This window comes from Equus asinus, chromosome 1 (assembly GCF_041296235.1).
Source record: "Equus asinus isolate D_3611 breed Donkey chromosome 1, EquAss-T2T_v2, whole genome shotgun sequence".
Taxonomy (NCBI): domain Eukaryota; kingdom Metazoa; phylum Chordata; class Mammalia; order Perissodactyla; family Equidae; genus Equus; species Equus asinus.
This window is the reverse complement of record NC_091790.1, coordinates 148,432,690-148,447,685: the sequence shown is the minus strand read 5'-3', so window position 1 is coordinate 148,447,685 and position 14,996 is coordinate 148,432,690. Positions and strand designations below refer to the sequence as shown.

General features: G+C 36.3%; 1 protein-coding gene across 10 annotated transcripts in view; it reads left to right on the top strand.

The window, feature by feature from the left end:
* CRPPA (CDP-L-ribitol pyrophosphorylase A) overlaps nt 1–14,996 on the top strand; it is a 282,457-nt gene that overhangs the window by 162,667 nt on the left and 104,794 nt on the right. For all 10 annotated transcript variants that reach the window (XR_011503279.1, XR_011503278.1, XM_070509410.1 and 7 more), the window contains one exon: nt 172–303. Coding sequence is in view for 8 of the 10 variants with exons in the window: in XM_070509410.1 (XP_070365511.1) it covers nt 172–303 (132 nt within the window). In the remaining 2 variants the exon portion in view is untranslated. The remainder of the gene's footprint in view (nt 1–171; nt 304–14,996) is intronic.

Here is a 14,996-nt window from a genome sequence, read left to right as displayed (position 1 = left end):
ATTCATTGATCTTATTAAATATTTATGGCTTGAAATGTTTAATTAGGAATTAATGCAAATTGATAAAATAATTGCAATATTATAATTCTATGTGTTTTGAGCTTCTTTAATGTTATGTTTTTCACGTTGAAGGAGATGGTATTATAAGTTACCTTTTATATTATTTTGCAGGTGCATTTTCTTGATTATAAATTAGTACCTTTTGGTCAGAAAATGGAACATCTAATGCAGATTAAGGAATTTGCAAAGGAGGTGAAAAAAAGAAATATTTTGTTATGTGGCCTTCTCGTATATTACCCACAGGTAGGTAAAATGTTAGTCTCTTCAGATTGTATGTTCTGTAGGTTACAATTTTAATAGTGGGAACCTGATTTTGTTAAAAGTAAGGAGATATTAATAATAAAAATTTTTGCTGCAAATTTAACTGGACTTTTGTATTTAACTGACAACCCTAAGGTCACAACTCTTAACCATTTGTATAATTTGAAATCACTTATTTCTTTTACGTTATATTAAAGATATTGGTGATCAAGCTCTTAATCACTTGACAGCAATGCCTGACAGTCCCATTAACAGAGGGCATGGTATTTAATTAGAGAAGAACTCTCATTGTCACTATCTTTTAATAGTAGCAAGGTAGTTAAGCTGAGGGCAAGTTGAATTAGCATTATAGATTCTTTGTGCAGAGAAATGCTGTTTAAATGAAACTATTTGGGGAATCTGTTAGAAGAGATCGATTTGCCCTTGTGCATAGATACCTTTCATCAAACTTGTATAATGCTTTATAGTTTCCTACAGGTACCACACAATAGTCAAGCAAGTGAAACAGTCAACTGCTCTTTTAATGGTCTGGAATAAAAGTGATTTGGTACTGACTAAGGAATGACAAGTTTTAAAGTTATATGGTTGATGAATAGCAGCTATTGTTTATGTAATATTTAAAGTGACTTTTTAGCCTGAGGGTAACAACATTTGTTTTGAAACAAATGAATTTTAAGTAAATATAAAGAGCATCTTTTTGCCAGTCTCTTGGTTTTCTTTAACTTCGAGGTTGTTACCTCTGCTTCCGAAATATGTAAGCCCGACCTCTCATTAGTCATCAGGCACAAGGCAAAGTTCAGTTTACTTGGGATCATGGAATTGTAAAATGTTAGTGCTGTAGGAACTGTTAAAGTCAGGACAGCTAAGCCCTGAAGAGATGCATCTACTTGCCACATATAACTGGCAGAGTAAGAACAAGAACTCAGGTCAGTATCTTTGTTCAGGAGTATTTCCTTTGCAATAGATTGTCTTTGAAATTTAGCATGTCCTGTTAAGTTTGAATTTTCAGATAAAGAATAAATTTCGGTATGAGGATGCCCCAAATAGTAAATGGAATTTACTGGCACTAAAAATTATTTGCTGTTATTCTGAAATTCAAATATAACTAGATATCTTGTGTTTTTATTTGCTAAACCTGGTAACCCTTGTAGAGTTTATATTTATAATAAAATTATTCATTTTACCACACCTGCCATGTTCTATATATTTGTGGAATGGAGTATGTTGAGTATGTATATGACTGTACCTGTGAAGGCTTCCTGACTGGAAAAGAAAGACCCTTTGCAGACCATTCCTTGGTATCTAGCTATTATTTTGAGCAAACTTGAACCTGCTAAGTCAGCTGTCTACTAAGCTACCAAAAGTGTGAAGAAGACAATCTTGCAAGGCCTTCAAGATATGTCTGTCATCATTTTAGGAAGCAAAGATAGCTTACTTAGGTGTTACTTGTCTCTTTTTGAAAATGCAATAGTGAAGATGTTAAATACAGAGTTCACTTTTGCCCTCAAAGACACAGGTGCAAGTTGATTCTTACTAGCCCAACAAACTGCCCAATATGTAATTACCCCTTAAAGAGAAGCCTTATCAGAGGACCCTTGGATATTCATCAGATATGCCATTAAAAAAGCGCTATGGTTAAAAAGTGAGGAAGCATCAATGAATAGAGTTAAACAGACTTCTTTAATGAAGGGCTTCTCGAAAATCCTTAACGTGCTAATGAGCATTTCACATCTCCAAACTGAGGACAAGGGCTATGCATTTTCGATTTGCTTCTGTGACCTTTTAACCATGAACAACTCATGGGACTAATGTTCCCTGGAAGAAACTTTGGGAAACACTCCTCACAAATATACGGTAAGTAAAGAAACCACTACCTCTGGACAGTCTTTTTATACTTTGGTACTAATTTTTCCACTTAGTTAAATTACTGTCTCTAATAGTGATTGCCTATTTGACAGACATTCTGTCAACACTAAGAATATGAAGATATATAAGGTGGAGTTTCCGTTCATGTTTAGTGAAGAGTGTAGGTTTGTACTTTCCCTGGTGCTGCGAGATACCACTTTCTATAATGTTCATACACTGGGCTTTGTTCCCTAAATCTAAGCTTTCTTCTCTATGGTAGCCATTAGTGTGTTTTCACAGATAGTTATTGTGTATTCCTTTGAGTCTCTGATGAGTGAAGTCTTTCTAGATTTTTAACCATTTTTCATAAGACACAATATCAAGTGCTTTTTCCCTGGATAGATTTTCAGTTGGTGGATAGCCCCTCCTTGGAAGAGAGCATGTATTCAATTGACTTCAATATTGGTGCCATACATGTGTTCCTTCTGGCTTAAAGAAGGCTTGCTTTGTTATATATATGATATTTCTGACCATGCAGATGGTCTTGATTTTTTGGCCACACCTTCACAGTGTTGACATGTGTGATGTTTATAGTTAGAATTACTTAAGCCTTTTTCTTTTTAAACACATTATGTTGTTATGACTCTGTTTGTGTTTGTATAGAGTTCTTTTACACGTGTGTATAGGGCTTTCTGTATTTGGTAAATTTAAACTTATTAGTTTTATTCTATTGTTTCAGTCTGACATTATTTTTTTCGATCCAGAATGTAGCATAGGATTAATTAGCTATAGGTTCTTTCTTCATTTAATTTACAAATTAGATATTGTCTATATTTTGTGTACACCTTTAGGGAAAAATTGATTTGGAAAAGGCAAAAGATTGATTCCTTCTTTGTAACTATAAATGTTCTACAGTGTTGTCAGTGATTGATTACTGATAATTCTTTGATAATTTAATCAGTGACAAATGCATCTAATTGTGTAATATTTCAATTGAATTTCTCGATATTTTCTTTAATGATATAAGAAACTTTAACAAATGCTTTGCTGAACTCTAGATCTGCTCCATATGTATTCATATTTTCTAATCATAGAGATATAATTTGCTTAATTGTTGAATATGCTAGTTCCTTAGCTATATCAATGTAGTAGAGCACTAATTAACCTTTTTTTTTAAAGATTGGCATCTGAGCTAACAACTATTGCCAATCTTCTTTTTTTTTTCTGCTTCTTTTTCCTCCCCAAATCCGCCCAGCACATAGTTGTATATTTTTACTTGTGGGTCCTTCTAGTTGTGGCATGTGGAACACGTCTCAATGTGGCCTGGCTAGCAGTGCCATGTCCGCGCCCAGGATCTGAACCAGCAGAACCCTGGGCCACCGAAGTGGAGTGCATGAACTTAACCACTCGGCCATGGGGCTGGCCCTAACTTTTTTTTCAAAATTGACTTTAATATATTCTAGTGGCCTCAAAAAATTAATGATTTAAAATAAGCTGTTTTTGGGTAGCTTAAACTTAGATTTACGCATCCTGTGACTGGCTTGACTATTTATATATAGTATAAAGTTTTCTTACTTTATCATCTGGCACTCAGTTCCTCATGTTGTAAGTAAATTAGTAAAGATTTGAGGGGCTGGCCCCGTGGCCGAGCGGTTAAGTTCACGCGCTCTGCTGCAGGCAGCCCAGGGTTTCGTCAGTTCAAATCCTGGACGCGGACATGGCACCGCTCATCAAACCATGCTGAGGCAACGTCCCACATGCCACAACTAGAAGGACCCACAACTAAGAATATAGAACTATGTACCGGGGGGCTTTGGGGAGAAAAAGGAAAAAAAAATCTTTAAAAAAAAAAAAAAAGGAAAGATTTGAAATTTATACTCTATGCTAGAAATGCAGCATAAAGTTTACCTTCACAATTTGTTGAATAAATTTAAATCAAGTCCTAGCCTTCTTTCTAAAATAACAATATAAACATAACTATGAATAATTAAAATTAGGTTTTATAGTTTATATAAAGATTCTTAGTCTCTTTTAAAATATTTTAAATAAGTCTATGGGATAAAATATTACTATTCATTCATCCTGTTAATCCAACTTTGTTATGCAAGTCATCATTGAGGTTCATGATATAAAATTTTATGTTTGGAGAACATGTTCTAATTATTTGAAAAAATCTATATCTGATGATGTAGCAGTGAATTTATAGAGACTTGATATTTCTTGAGTGAATTATTCATGCCAAAGACTTAGCTTGCAGTCTTAATTTTGTTGAAGTCTAAAATATTTTTATGATGACTTTGGTTTTGTTTTATTTTTTTGGTGAGAAAGATTGGCCCTGAGCTAACATCTGTTGCCAATCTTCCTCTTTCTTCTTCTTCTTCTTTTTTTTTTTGCTTGAGGAGGATTGTTGCTGAGCTAACACCTGTGCCAATCTTCCTCTGTTTTATGTGGGATGCTGCCACAGCGTGGCTTGATGAACGGCGCTAGGTCCACTCCCATGGTCCAAACCTGTGAATCCCCTACCGCTAAAGTGGAGCGTGTGAACTTAACCACTACACCACCAGGCTGGCCCCATGACTTTGTTTTTTAATGCAAATATTTGCAGGTGTACATTTTGAATAAAGTTTTGCGCATGAACTTCTATGAAAATAAAATTTCTAAAGTCCTGTAGCAATTTTTAATTTAATCTGTGTGTTTTATATACTCAGGGCTTTAGAGACAGAGCACACAGGTTCATGGTTTAAGAGTTTCCCAAAACTATTATAACTGACTTTTTTTGCACTGAATTAGTATCTTCCCCTCTAATTGAAAAACTAGCTATATGATCTTGATGAAGTGACTGAAGTTTTCTAGGCCCTGGATTCTCCATTCGTAAAATGCAGAAGTCTGAACTTCCGTTTTAAAGACTCTGTTGGATGAGAGGATGGAGACACAGGAGGTGTATAGGCTGTGTCAGGTGACACCATTGGGCATTGCTCACTCTGACACATGGACATTTTGGAACTGAGCCTGGGTTTTCTTTCCTCTCCCTATGTGACCATAAACATCACCTGTACTATTATTTCATTAAGAAATTATTCATTAAATAGTTCAGAGAAGGAACTCTTCTTTTTTTCAGGCACCTTAGTGAAACAGAAGACAACAAGGGGGATGTCTTAATTTGTTCTGCTGTTCTAACAGAATAGCATAGACCGAGTGGCTTATAAACAGCAGAAATTTAATTCTAATAGTTCTGGGGGCTGGAAGTCTGAGATCAGGGTGCCAGCATGGTCGAGTTCTGGTGGAGGCCCTCTTCCAGATTGCAGACTGCCATTTCCTCTTTGTATCCTCACAGGCAGGGAGAGGGTAAGCCCTCTCTAGGGTCTCTTTTTTTTTTTTTTTTTTTTCTTTTTTTTAGATTTTATTTTTTCCTTTTTTCTCCCCAAAGTCCCCCGGTACATAGCTGTGTATTTTTAGTTGTGGCTCCTTCTAGTTGTGGCATGTGGGACACTGCCTCAGCGTGGTTTGATGAGCAGTGCCATGTCCACGCCCAGGATTGGAACCCACGAAACACTCGGCCACCTGCAGCGGAGCGTGCAAACCTAAGCACTCGGCCACGGGGCCAGCCCCTCTAGGGTCTCTTAATAAGAGCACCAGTCCTATTGACAAGGGCTCCACTCTCATGACCTCATCACTAACCAAAGGCCTCACTTCCTAATACCATCACGTTTACGGGTTAGGATTTCAACATATGAACATGTGAATTTGGGGAGAGTACAAACATTCAGTCCATAACAGGGAGTGAATTAGCATCCATCAGAGAAAGGTAAAATATTAAACATATTAGCTTGACAGGGAGTATGTACCATTTTAGTTTATCCATTTTCTCTGTCTCCTTTTTTCTCTTTTGAGCTGTCATTCCACTGGGTTTGATATAGGGGGAAATAGGACTTTTGAAAGCAATGTTTGTCTTAGTATTTTCACAGGATGGGGCCATTGGAAAGGACTTCACCAATTAGTGGAGTTACAAAAACCAAGCCCTGGAGAGGTCCGAGGGTGAAGCGGAGGAGCTCTGTTGCCTTCCCGCTGCTCTTCAATGCTGCTTTTCCTGCAACTACAGCTCTGGAAGGCATATAAAAAGGAAGAAAGTTATCAAAGCGGTTCTGTAATTTTTTGTTTTTTAAAAAATCATTATTTGTAAAAGATTTATGAGAATCCTTCTATAAACCTCCAAAATAGGATATGGAATGGTGAAAGGAAGTTGTTTAGCAACAACGCTAAATTAGATAAAGCTGTGTAAATTCATCCTCTGTCACAAAGTACAAACCAGATCTTTCTGCTTGATGAGTTAAATACTATTGTCCTTCTCTTTTGTCTGGGTTTGCAAGGTTTTGTCTGTACAGTAGAGGACATCCAGAAAGCATTCTTGACGATGAATCTCTTTGTAATTACCTCAGGTAAATTCATGATTAAACTGTAAGAACTGTAGAAACAGGTCCAACTGCTCTAGGATACCTTTGTGCCAAAGGACGGGAATTTGTAGGATACAATTGACACCAATCTTTCCCTCTCAAATGCACCCCGTTTGCTGTATGTTCTCTAGACATATGAGTCATCCTTCAAGTGTGCGTGATCCTTTGGAGAACACGTAGGTGTATGTTATCAAGTGGCAGAACACAGAAATTTTTTTTTCCCAGTGATAATCTTGGGAGAGGTTAGAATTAAAACTCTACTTCCTGCAAATGAGCAATTACTTGGAATTTGACTGGGAATTATTTACTAAACACACAGTACTTTCCATGGCACTGAATCATATGGCATGCACACCGAACATGCTGCACCAAATCTGTTTACAGAAACCCATAATACCCTGGTCAGAGTAATCAGGCTTTTTTGATGTGGGAATGTTTATGAGACTAAATATTTTTTACTTTCAATATTGTTTTGACTTTCATTGTTTAGACTTAGTCATTCTTTGGGAAAATATGAAGGTCATAAAAGATAATGTCTCTTCAAAATTGTGTAAGTTTGAAAAGCAAAACAGTTTTTAGGGAGTTTGGTTAGCTTACTTGGCAGACTCATAGAGTGGCGGTAAGCTATTATACTTAGATATACCTCAATGAAATGGAATATTAGATGTAAACTTCTGCTACAGATCTCCTCTTAATTTTTTTTGAAAAAAAGCAAATTTATGAGTGAAAATGGCCATGGAAAATTAATAAACTAATTCCTCTGAACAATGTATTAGTTAGCTATTACTGCATAACAAATTACCCAAAAACTTAGTGGCTTAAACAACAGCATTTCTTATCTCACAGTCTCTGTGGGTTCTCTGGCTCGTCTTTCTCAAGGCTACAGTTTGTCACGGCTCCTTTGGGAATGATCTGTTCCTAGCTCATTTAGCTGGCTGTTGGAAGGATTCGCTTCCTCTGGGGGCTGTTGCACTGAAGCCTCAGTTCTTCACGAGCTCGTGGTTGAAGGCCTTCCTCTGTTCCTTGCCATGGGGGCCTGTCCATAAAGCATCTTACAGCATCACAGCAATCAAGAGAGAGAACCAAGACAGAAGTCATAGGCTTCTGTAACATAATCACCAAGTGACAGCCCATCACTTTTATTGCGTTCTATTCATTGGAAGAAAATTACTAGGTTCTACCTATCCTCAGGGAAGATCATTACATGAGGGCGTGAACCAGGAGATAGTGATCATTAGGAGCCATATCAGATGCTGCCCACCACAATAATACCAGAGTGCTAATATTGTAGGCAAAGAATTATTCTTGCTACTCACCCCATGCAAATTAAGGGATTTGTAACTTAAATAGGACTAGAAATGTTTAAATGTGAAACACACACAGATTATATGCATGTACGTGTACATATGATTACACATGCACACACATATTATTTTTGTCTTGACATCTGAATAGAGTAGTAACAGCTGGAGATGGTATAGCAGGGAGGTGGACAGCCAAAGAAATGGAAACTTATTTTTATGTTATCTGTGCCATTGTAAAGAGCTTGATTTAGGTCAGATCCATCTCAAACACATTAGGAGGCATATATTTATAGATAAGCTATATTATTTCATTTCAGTTTAGTGAAGCTAGAATTGCAAAATAATTGTTATAAAATGGTGGTGTTGCATTTGGGGAAGTTGAGACCCATTACATTAAGAGCGTAAAACCGAGAAGTGTTGTCTCTCAGAGGCTTTGGAAAGAGTTTCCAGAAAACAGAATTGCTGTAGAGGGTCAAAAGGACTGGAGATAAAAAGAAGCCAATGAATCTGACGACTGGAATTCTGTTGGTAATCTTGAGGGAAGACATGATTTTTGAACTTAGAGAAAACACTCTGAGAAACTTGGTTGGGAGTCATCTGATTTCCTATAAACTGTTCCCCCAGTAAAACTCTTGCTATATTACTAATATCAATGAAAAGTTGAAAATAGGATTTAACTTCAGTGTTCAATTTCAGTGTTTCCAATTTCTGATATTTTTACTAATGAAATAGAAAAAACAGGTGTGACAAATAGACTGAAAGAACAAACTGGATAATTAGTCTCTGGAAAATGGAAAGTTTCCTAATTAATATGGCATTATTTCAGCCCTTTGAAATAAAATGTGTTGTATATATACTACTTGCAGCAGTTTTATGTAGACTTTCCTTAAATAACATTAGAGGGAGGGAGATAATCTTTCTCTGTTTATTTTCATTTTATGGAACACTAATTATCTAAACTGCAGAAGCAGCTGTACAAAGAACTCTAAAATTGCGGTGTTTAACTGAATCAGGTAGAGAACATCACGTGCATGCTGGAGGACTTGAAAACATCAAGGCGAGTGGGAAGTGAACCTAGATGGGAGAAATGTGAAGTCTAAAAAGTTATTTTAAGATTTGACATTCTAAGGCAATGGCAGTGAGTCTGAACACTTTGAAATATTGGAGCCTCTTGACTGTTAGATATTCCACATCATTCACATTAAGGGTAACATTTCCCAAATGAGGGACTATCTAAGGACCATTTTCCAGGAATGAAAGTTGGTCGTATGTGAATTCTTTATTTTCTGCCCCAAACAGTCAGTATTTAGAAAGGATAATAGTTTGTAAAATTAGAACATGGGTTTACCATCTCTGAGAATCCTATCAGCATTTCTGATTATGATCACAGTGGAAATATAGAGGGAACTTCTCCATTGAGAATCAAGGAGATATGAGTAATGTTTGGCATATAGATTTGTGTATAGAAAATGGTGGGTTTTATTAGTTTTCCATCCATCTCATTACTCACCTTTGACAACTGGTAAGGAAATATATTTTAATTAAGCTTCAGCTTCCTTTTACTGAATGCATAATGGCAATTTACACTAATGCTCTTAGGAAATGAGTTGGTTTAATAACAAACATATCTACAGTATCTCTTTTAGAATCTGGATTTTAATGGACAGAAAAAACAGATGTTTAACAAAGATACCATTCATGATTACTATTATGCTTCGGTCACTGTTTATATTTTGTATGTTTCTAATCACTATATTCTGAAACTCCGTATCAGGAAGAATGTAAGGAAATAGTGCTCAAAGAGTACCACAGATAATTTGGCACTTTTTTTGACTAAAATTGTATGTATTAATCTTTTGCACTTTTATTCTATTTCCTTTTTAAAAATGATTCTCAGTGTGTATTTGTGGCCTAAAAGCTTTTAAAGATTTTATTTTTCCTTTTTCTCCCAAAGCCCCCTGGTACATAGTTGTGTATTTTTAGTTGTGGGTCCTAGTTGTGGCATGTGGGAAGCTGACCCAGCATGGCTCGACGAGCAGTGCCGTGTCTGTGCCCAGGATTCGAACCAGCAAAACCCCCAGCTGCTGAAGCAGAGCGCACGAACTTAACCACTTGGCCATGAGGCCGGCCCCTAAAAGCTTTTAAATCATAATGAATTTTATAACTAGGTCACAGACCTGCTATGGGGACACATTTTTTAAAAGACAGGTTTAGGAACACTAGAAATTATTGTTTACTATTGGACATGCTTTACTTTTTTGTTGTTGTTTACTAGAAAGACTTTCATTAGAAGTATTTAAAGAAAGGAAGCTTAATTTTTGTTCATAGGCTTGCAAGCTGAAATTGAGGCAATGTGGAATGTATTAAAATAGGGACCATTAAACTAACCTGTATACCGCCTATATGTCCTTACATCCAGTTTGTAAATTTGAGCCAACTTTTGCTCTGTTCTTAAGAAAAACCAACATTTTGATCTCTAGTGAGCATATGCTGTTGTGAAAAGGTACTAACTACCAAATAACCGAGCTACATACAAAATTCTTTTATTTAATGTATGAATGTATGCATTTATGGTTTTATAATGCATCTACATTATACTGTATATTTCTAGCTCCTTTCTAGTGAAAAGTCAGGTTAGTTTTTGCTTGTCTACTGGGTAAATGTTTTTGATTCTGATTTGATATGTTTAGCTTTGAATTTTAAATAGGACTAAGTTTTGCTAAATATAATACTAAAGTTGAAGATAATTGTGCCGTATTCTTCACTGACTTAATCCTCTTATTCCTTTATTAAATTTCTGACTTCATATTTAAGATGTTTTGGTGCAATTAAAGGATTTAGGCTCTTCAGAGAGGGTGGTCTCTCTCTTTTTAAGAAACCCCAGCATTAGCACAAACTTACTAGTATTTTTTCTGACCCTTGTGAGAAAAAATAGGCTAAAAATCCAAATAAGAAATTGCTAAAAATCTAGTTGCTGAATTCTCAGTTCTGGCCTGTGGAGAGAATAGGCATGATCCCTGAATCTAATTTTTTAGATGAAGATGTTACATAATTTTTCCAAAATATGCTGATCATAGAGCAAAGAATAAAACATGCGATGACAAATCTTTCTGAACCTTGATAGCAATTTCAGTAATTGTAACCGTGGGCCCATTTAGAGTCAGTTCAAACTGACTTCATCTCTTATCAACAGAGTGATTAAGAAATTCGTTCAGAAAATTTGCAAGGTCACATAGCCAGAGCATGCACAGAAGAAGAAATCTTGATCTGAGATGACCGTGGAACCAAAGATTCTCCTCCCCACAGAACCAAAGGATTAGGACATGACCACACCCTAAAAGTCGGACTCTTATCAGAAGCAAGAGGTCATCATTTAGAAAGATCCAGTGTTAAAATTCCTTCCTCACCTTAGCACAAATGTTTAGAACCTTACCGTAAATGCTGGAAGTCCACAGATCAAAACCTGTCCTGCCATCATTTCCTGTTCTCTTAGTCTCTTTGCCTCACCCTAAATCCTGAATTGGGGAGACAGATCTGAGGGCATGTGCCCTCATCTCCCTGCAGATCAATCTTACAGAATACAGCTGATTTCTTTTCCAAAGGCTGATGCTGTAATAATTAGCTTTTTTTTTTAATGCACATTGAGCAAGAGAACCCCAATTTTGTGTGGTAACATAGTGAAGGCATTGTATCTAGCCTAAAAATTACCAGTTGAAGAACTATATAAACATAATTGGGGAGGGGCTTCATAATTTCCAATGAATGACCTGGCCGATATGATTTTTAAAAACCTCATTCATATTTTGTGAGTTGTGCCTCCTATTTTGTGGTTTCCTTTTTTCCCATAAACTAGAGAACTACTTTGCCAGCAACATCACCAGAACGTGGGTTTTCTTCACAAATAGACTTTCTCAAGTCAAGTGACTCACAAGTGAATGCTTCCTACCTTGCCTCAAATTTTTGCTGATTGCTTTAAGGTCTTGGAAAGAAAGACAAGTTTTGTTTTGTTTTATTTTTGTTTTAAGTATGTGCAAAGTCCTTTGCAAGGCATCTTAAGGAAGTCAAATGATGGCTGAAACTTGACCTCTGACCTCAGGGTGCAGTTTCGTTGAAGGAACTATATCAGGTTAATTGGGTATTAAAAATGCAAAACTTTTGGGCCGGCCTGGTGGCCCAGCGGTTAAATTTGCACATTCTGCTTCAGGGCTCGGGGTTCGCTGGTTTGGATCCCCAGTGCCGACCTGTGCACTGCTTGTCAAGCCATGCTGTGGCAGGCATCCCACATATAAAGTAGAGGAAGATGGGCATGGATGTTAGCGCAGGGCCAGTCTTCCTCAGCGAAAAGAGGAGGATTGGTGGCAGATCTCAGCTCAGGGCTAATCTTCCTTCAAAAAACACCTGCAAAACTTTTGATTTTTAGAGCTTAATTATTCCACAGGTGTGTGTTTCCCAGAGGTTAGCTAAGCAATAGCAAACGTGACCCTTGTAGTAAATTCATGAAAATAAAAAATGAGGAATAGTTATTTTGCCCTCTGCTGCCAGCGTGGCTGGTTCTGTAGAAGCCTCTACCTTCTAGGTCGCTGTATATTGCCCTTGAGATTACAGATCTTTTCAGCTGATACATCTTTGGGACTTTGTGTAACAAGAAAGCATGTGTGCTAAGACAGAATAGCAGAGAGCCACTTGTCTAGGCCTTTGTGAATAAGGAACTTCTGACTGACTAAAATATACAGTAAAGAAAAATAATCAGAAAAATTCTGAAAGGCTGCCAAGATTTTTCAAAAATCTTAGAAAAGTTACACAAATTACCAGATTAGCATCTATTGTTATAGAGTCCCTGACTTTAACAAGGCTTATGAAAGAAGAGAATTTTTCTCTCTGTGACCTTTCATTTAACTTTAAGTGCTAAACTTAAATGGAAATTTTAGAATTCTCTTAATTGTCTCATCAAATATCCAGTTTGTCTTAGATATGGTGGCCAAATTACTGCTAATTTATAGCCTGCTCAGAGTTTTAATTGGTTTATATTATTTGGATAATAATTTGACCCAGATTCATCGTTGCCTCAATTCAAATTTTATGTATTTTTCTAATATTTATGATATTTTAGATGAGAAGCGTAGAACTTTTTGGCCAAAATACCAAATTCATTAAAAATTTTATTTTAAAAAGGAACCAGAAGGACCTACAAATAGAACATACAATTATGTACTAGGAGGCTTTGGGGAGAATAAGAAGGGAAAAACAAAAGGAAAATGTAATGTTTGTAATTGACTATGTAATGTTTGTAAATTGCAAAATTATAACTTAGGTCAATAGTTTGATAATTTTTAGTGAGCTAGGAAATATACTTGCCACAGTTTGTTACATAACATAGAAGCGTGAATTTTAATTTTGTCTATAAATTTCATCCAGTTACCTTGAAATTTTGAAAATAGTGATTTTTTTTGCCTCTGAAACTTATCTGTTACTAAATATGTATAAATCTTTATGTAGCTTTATGTTAATGTACAGATTTCAGTGTTATGCTTCCTGAGCAGAATTTTATGACCATTTCAAAACCTTAAAAAAATGCAGCATTTATGTCAGTTTCAACTAAATTGACTGGAGGAAAATCATGGCAGAATGGATTTTTAAGCCAATTGGTGAACTAATTGGTTCATCAGTTGGGAATTTTAATTGTAAATGTCAGAAACATAACACCAATCGATTTAACAATATAACTGAAAGATCTGTGATTATGGCTTTAGGCTTTTTGTCTCTTTCCCTCTGGTCTGTCTGTACTCCACCCCTACCTACACCCAATAACTTAGTCCTTTATTCTCATGCAGTTTTCTAAATAGAATCAAACATAACCACCAGCTGCTCCAAGTTTATATTCAATTAGTTTAGTAAACTCAGTGGAGCGAGAGTGTTTCTATCCCAATATTTTCACTGAAAGTCCTGGTTCTCTCTCGTTAAGCTTGCTTGTAAAGCGTCTACATTTTCTGATTCAATTACTGTGGCCCATATTATTAGCCAGGCCTAGTTAATATGCCCACCTCTGGAGCCAGGTCAGCTCACCCAAACTGCATGGATGAGTATAACGATTGGGTGCATTGCCAAAAGAAAATTGTGGTAGCATTCCCCATAGTATGGGGCACAGATGCTGGACGGACCCAAACAATAAATTATTATCTGTTTATGTTAAGACCTGAATGCTTGTGTCTCCCCCAAATTCATATGTTGAAATCCTAACCCCCAATGTAATGGTATTAGGAGGTGAGGCCCTTGGGAGATAATCAGGTCATGAGGGTGGAACTTCATGAATGGGATTAATGCCCATATCCTCTGCCATGTGAACAAGAAGACAGCAGTCTGCAAGCCGGGAAGCAGGCTCTCATCAGATACTTGATCTGCCTGCATCTTGATCTTGGACTTCCCAGCCTCCAACTGTGAGAAGTAAATATCTGTTGATTAAATGTTAGCCAGCCTATGGTGATTTATTATAACAGCCAAAACTAAGGCAACTTATTATTTGGGCATTTTTCTGCCTTAGTAAATGTGTAAGATAAAGACACTAAATATTTGTGACCACATGATATAATTTGGTTGCTAGTTTACTAATTAAGCATAGAATATCAGATTTTTAGAGCACTTTAAAGCTCAGCTAGACAGACTCTTCTTGAAATATTGCCAACCACAGTTATTTTTAACCACTTGTGAAATGCATTGTAAATTATATGTTGTTAAAAATAGTTCCAAAGTTTGGAAAAGATTTACTTCAGTAAGAGTAGCACAATAATAGTAATACCTATTTGTCTCATTTTCACTCCATAATGATCCAGGAGAGGAAGATGGGTCACACCCTGAACACCATTCCTTATTTTTGTGGCAGTGGAAGGAAATGGATTGAGAACTGCTGTTCTACCATATCTGTCAGCCTTACCATAATTCTTTTTCAGATAAAAACAAAATTAGAGCTTTCATATATTTATACTTAGCTTTCATATACGTATACTTATAATGCTTAGCTTTGGTTTCCTTTATCATATTGGTTTCTTTCCAAATGTAATTTGTATTGAATGTGTATTGA